General features: G+C 49.8%; 1 protein-coding gene across 4 annotated transcripts; it reads left to right on the top strand.

Annotated features, from left to right (window-relative positions):
- The first annotated feature begins 312 nt into the window (after window positions 1-312).
- Window positions 313-4048, top strand: TOMM6 (translocase of outer mitochondrial membrane 6). 4 transcript variants are annotated; one of them, XR_005289899.2, is made up of 4 exons: window positions 313-476; window positions 2567-2671; window positions 3065-3178; window positions 3677-4048. XR_005289899.2 is itself a non-coding variant. In XM_038380287.2 (3 exons), the coding sequence occupies exons 1-2, from the start codon at window positions 358-360 to the stop codon at window positions 2661-2663; spliced, it is 216 nt and encodes a 71-aa protein (XP_038236215.1). In that variant the 5' UTR covers window positions 313-357; the 3' UTR covers window positions 2664-2671; window positions 3677-4048. The 4 variants fall into 4 exon arrangements, 2 of the variants coding, with proteins under 2 accessions (XP_038236215.1, XP_038236216.1); XR_005289900.2 differs by having other exon boundaries at window positions 2567-2693; XM_038380287.2 differs by lacking the exon at window positions 3065-3178.
- Window positions 4049-5216: the final 1168 nt, after the last annotated feature.

Below are 5216 nucleotides of genomic sequence, written 5' to 3'. Positions count from 1 at the left end.
TCTGCACGCAGGGCTGGCATTCGCCCTTGCACTTTGCACACGGCCCTTGCACGTCACTCCGCCCTGTGCACACGGCCTGGCCCCAGGCGTGTGCTTTGCACACGGAATGAGGCTCGGGGTCTGCACGCTGGGATCGCAGGGGAACCTCGCCCTTTGCACACGCAGCGCTGCAGCAGGCCCCCCTATTGGTACGGGCACGTGGCCCCTGCGCACGCGCAAGGCGCACGGCTCCAGGCGGCCACGCGCTCGCACGCCGCTTCCCCGCGTCGGCCCCGCCACGGAAGTGACGGAATGGGGCCGAGCCATGAGCAGGATGTGACGCGTTAGCCGTTGGCCGCACGAGCGCGCGGAGCAGCCATGGCGTCGGGCGGGCAGGCGGGCGGCGGCGGCGGCGGCCCCGGGTCCCCCCCCGAGGGGCTGCGGGACTGGGTCCGGAGCGCCTGCCGCTTCGCCGCCGACAGGAGCGACTTCCGCAGGTGCCCGCTGGCCGGGCCCCCAGGGCTGAGCGCGCTGCTGTGGGCCGGGGAGCCTGGGGATCCCTCCCCCGGGGGCCGCGGCTCCGCCCCCTTCCCCCCCCCCGCCGGGGAGCCTGGGGATCCCTCCCCCGGGGGCCGCGGCTCCGCCCCCTTCCCCCCCCCCGCCGGGGAGCCTGGGGATCCCTCCCCCGGGGGCCGCGGCACCGCCCCCTTCCCCCCCCCGCCGGGGAGCCTGGGGATCCCTCCCCCGGGGGCCGCGGCACCGCCCCCTTCCCCCCCCCCCGCCGGGGAGCCTGGGGATCCCTCCCCCGGGGGCCGCGGCTCCGCCCCCTTCCCCCCCCGCCGGGGAGCCTGGGGATCCCTCCCCCGGGGGCCGCGGCTCCGCCCCCTTCCCCCCCCCCGCCGGGGAGCCTGGGGATCCCTCCCCCGGGGGCCGCGGCACCGCCCCCTTCCCCCCCCCGCCGCCGGGGAGCCTGGGGATCCCTCCCCCGGGGGCCGTGGCACCGTCCCCTTCCCCCCCCCCCGCCGCCGGGGAGCCTGGGGATCCCTCCCCCGGGGGCCGCGGCTCCGCCCCCTTCCCCCCCCCCCCCCGCCGGGGAGCCTGGGGATCCCTCCCCCGGGGGCCGTGGCAGCATCCCCCGATGGGGAGAAGGGACTCTCCCCCCCCCCCCCCGGGCTGTGACCTCAATGTGGGGGCAAGCTGCTCTTCGTGTGTCCTTGCAGGATCTGAGCTGTGAGCCTTTGGCTCCCCCCAGGAGTCAGGCCTGGTTCCGTGGCACTTAGTGGAGCTGAGATGGGGGAGGCCCTTGGCTCTACATGTGCCTGGGACCCGCCTTGGTCACATAGGCGGTGGCCCCCATATCCCAGGAAGTACGCACGGGCCTTTAAGCCATGACCGGGGTGGGTGACTGCAAGGGGCGGTGGCAGAGTTGGGTCAGGGCATGGTGAAGACAAGTTAAAGCGAAACATTGGATTTGGTGAAAACTGCAGTTGGGGAAACAGAATCTGGAGCGGTGCTATGTCTGCCCCATTGTTTTCAATAGGGCAAGGCCCCTAAGTGATATTGTAAGGAGAAGCCGTTGTCTGGTAGCCAGAACTGGGGCCTGGCAGTCAGTTCCCTGAGTTCTGTTCCCCTCGAGCTGGGAGGAGGCAGACCGTGGTGTTGCAGCTAGACCAGAGAATGGGGCATCAGGACTCCTGCAATCTGTGTGGCTTTGGTACTGACTTGCTCTGTGACCTTGGACAAGTGACAACCTTCCTGGGGCTCTACTTCCACATCTGTAAAAGGGAGGAGGATTGTGGGGGGGAAAGAACTTTTCCTATCTAGTAAGGAGGTTGAGGATGTAGGTTTGTTTATTTCCTTTCAAATTTAAAGCCCTTAATGCATATTGTTGTTCAGAGTAAGAGTTTGATACTTTAGGGTAAAGATCCCAGACACATGAGGCAGGTAACATTTATTCTTTTACACAATGTAAGTCAAGAATAATCACAGGGCATCTCTAATAATTTTAAGCAGCTGTTGAAGAGAATACATTCCTGAAATAATTAAAAAAAAAAAAAAAACAAATTAGAAACAATTGCCTTTTTTCTGTTACCAACATCTCTGGTATGTGAAAAACCTGACATCTACTTGAGTTCATCTGATCCTGCTGCTTATTCTCTACCTGAAGTCATAATTCTGCTTGCCATAATTGTGCCAGCAGCTAGTTATCCTAGGAGAGGGGATAAGCAGCAGGAGAAAATTATTTCTTAAGACAAACATCCTGTTTTAATGGAAATCTCCCTAACATAGGATGAAGCAGGGGAAATACAGAATATAGATGGGAGTAGAATAGTTTTTAAACAGCAGGCCATTCCTGAGGAGGCAGCAAAAAAGGGGAAACCCCCACCCAAAACTAACACTCTTGCTTCTTCCAGCTATAGCATAGCTTGGCAATGAGACTTAATATTTGTTTCTGTTTTAAAGCCATCAGTGCTGGAGGTCTTGTTCTGTACATTTACAGTTGGTATTCTAGGTAGGAAACACTTTAATGTAGGCCAGACAACACCAGTTGCTTCAACAAATCTAACTTACTATGTATTTGTTTCAGAAACCTCATAGTTAACCTGGGGCTTTTTGCTGCTGGAGTCTGGGTAGCCCGAAACTTGACTGACATTGATTTGATGGCTCCTCAACCAGTTGCATAGCAGTACCAGTGAGTACCTGACATTGTGAAGGTGTGAAAACTCAGTTATTGTTTGAATAATGAGGAAACAAACTAATCAGGATAATCAAGGGTTTGGATAAAGGAGCAGCAAAAGATATGGGAAGTTCTGGAGCTTTTGCAAGACGCAGGATTAAAAGACTGCAGTGCATGATTTTCTACAGAGGAAGACTGTTGCAGTCAAGTCGTGGGAACTGTGCTTCTGGCTAATATGGGCTCCACTGTCTGGAGCTATCAAACTTCAATATTCAAGTCTGTTTTGGGGAGGAGGAGTGTGCAAGTTAGAACTGGACTAAGGGACTGCGCAAGAGACTTCTTTAAAGTTCCAGGGCCTATGTCTCAGTTTCAAAGACTTGCATAAATCTGTGTCCGCTTCCTTTGTAGGAGTCTCCCCTCCACTGCTTTATACTACCCCTTAGAGTTGTCAACACCTATTTTAGTGAAGATGTACTTGTGTGATTTGCTCACTACTACATCCTTTTTTGCCAAGGCCTCAGGGTAAGGATGTTGTTTTGTAAATGCCACTTACTGTGCAATCTGTGTTATGCCTTCAAATATGTTGCATATCTAAGACATTCTGATTAATGTAATGTACGGCACAGTCTCAACCTAGCCTTATGGTCAGTAATGGATATTACAACCCAGCTGATTTTTAAGGTTACCTTAGGCTCCAAAATGTCCTTCAAATGGGCAGCAAAATTCAAATTACATAGATTTTTCCTTGATCCACATAATTATATAATCAGGTGAACATGCAAAAAGGTAGCCCTGTAAAACTATTGTATTTATATTGTGCTCTAAAATACAGTGTTCAGATAAAAGACTGAACACCACCCATGCATTACCATCAAGAGAACAGTACGGTGTTTCACAACTCAAAATGGTATTCTAGGGGAAACATGATTACCTCAGTGACTTCTAACCCAATGCCATTTTATTACACTAGACCGGACACATGGCTCTCTAATCCATCCTTTGTCTGATCTTTAATTACAGATGTGAATAAAGTGTACTTGCATCAAGTCTGAAGAGCTTCTAATCCCAGTGTGACAGGATGACCAAAATGATGATCAGAAGAGCTGTGTGGTGTTTGCTTTTGTTATAGGTAACAAAGTTCAGCAGCAGCTCTAAAATTGTATTTTAATTCAAGCATAGCTATCATTCCACAATGAACAGTGATAAAGTGAGGAGAAGCCATTTAACTCTTGATGTTTGTTGTATGTTCTGTTGACCCTACTGAGCTCAATGTCTATTAAAGTAAGCAGTTACATTTTCAAGACTTGAGAAGCTGTTGCATAGTGAGTTTAATTCTGTACCATGTCTAGAAGCTTCTTATTAAATTGTCATAAAATGTGTGAAATAATGACATTCTATTGCACTGGAATTTTATTCTTTTAATAGGAAACTTCATCTTACAAAACAAGGTGTAAAAAAGAGTAAAGATTTACAAAAATCATAAAAACATGATTCATATTTCACACCCAAAAGAGAAAGGAACAAGTCCTAATCCTGTATTGTAAGCAGGACTTGTCAGCTATTTATTCAAAGGGAAAACAACATTTTTAAAAGCCCTAGGTAAACTCTAACCACCAGAAATGTACACGGATAAATGTTCAGACAGGATAAAGCTGGTGCATTTCTTTTATCTTAGAGGAATTATGATTGTTTATTATAGTTGGGGAAGAAGCTGTTTGGTGTTGCATAGCATTTTAGTGCCTTGGACTGGTTCTACTAGTTGCCACCATTAAGTTGTTGTTGGAATCCAGCTGATCTTGGTGAGGCTATTCCATGGGAGGTGAAAGTGATGATATGGAGGACAGGCTCAGAAGCACTGCTCCTTTCTAGCTTTAATCATGTGCATTGTCATGCTATAGCTACACAAACAGTAGCACACGTTCCAGCCCTGAGCATTATGCAGCACCACTGCAGCATGGCTTCAGATCCTTTGGAATTTTATGCATGAGTTCATCTATTACTCTGTGTTAAGAGGAGTCCTACACAGCACAGCCAACAGATTCAGATTTCTGTTTTGTTTTGTAGTGAGGGCCCTTCAGAGCAGATGGAGGAAATAAGTCAATTTCGGTGTTATCGAGTAGTAAGTTAATTGGAAATAATCTCTGCCTAAATTTTCACAATCAGTATTTCAGTATTCAAAGGATGCTCATTATGAACTCAAGTCTCACTAAACAGGAGACATGTCCTCTTCCAGCAAAAATAAAAAGGGAAGAACATTGGATAGATTTAAATTTGATTCCTAAAGGTTTTTGACTTAACACCCTAACTTCTTCCTAGAACTTGGGTTCAGACAGGAGCTAGGTTATGCAGCTCTAGGTACACAGTTCTGTCATGTTGAGTTACTGGATGTTGACTGAAACAAAGCTCATTTAACTTGACATAAAATTACTTCAATACATCTGTGCACTGAGCTGGCCTGACAGCTGGACCCATGCTAACAGAAATGGCCAGCAGTTAGATTCTTAGCTATTATCAATGAAAGTCCTTGCACCTAAGACAGCCTTGTTAATTACCAGAGCAT

The sequence above is a fragment of the Dermochelys coriacea genome, chromosome 21 (genome assembly GCF_009764565.3).
Source record: "Dermochelys coriacea isolate rDerCor1 chromosome 21, rDerCor1.pri.v4, whole genome shotgun sequence".
NCBI classification, from domain to species: domain Eukaryota; kingdom Metazoa; phylum Chordata; order Testudines; family Dermochelyidae; genus Dermochelys; species Dermochelys coriacea.
Note: the sequence above shows the minus strand (reverse complement) of the source record. Positions and strands in the feature narration are given on the sequence as shown.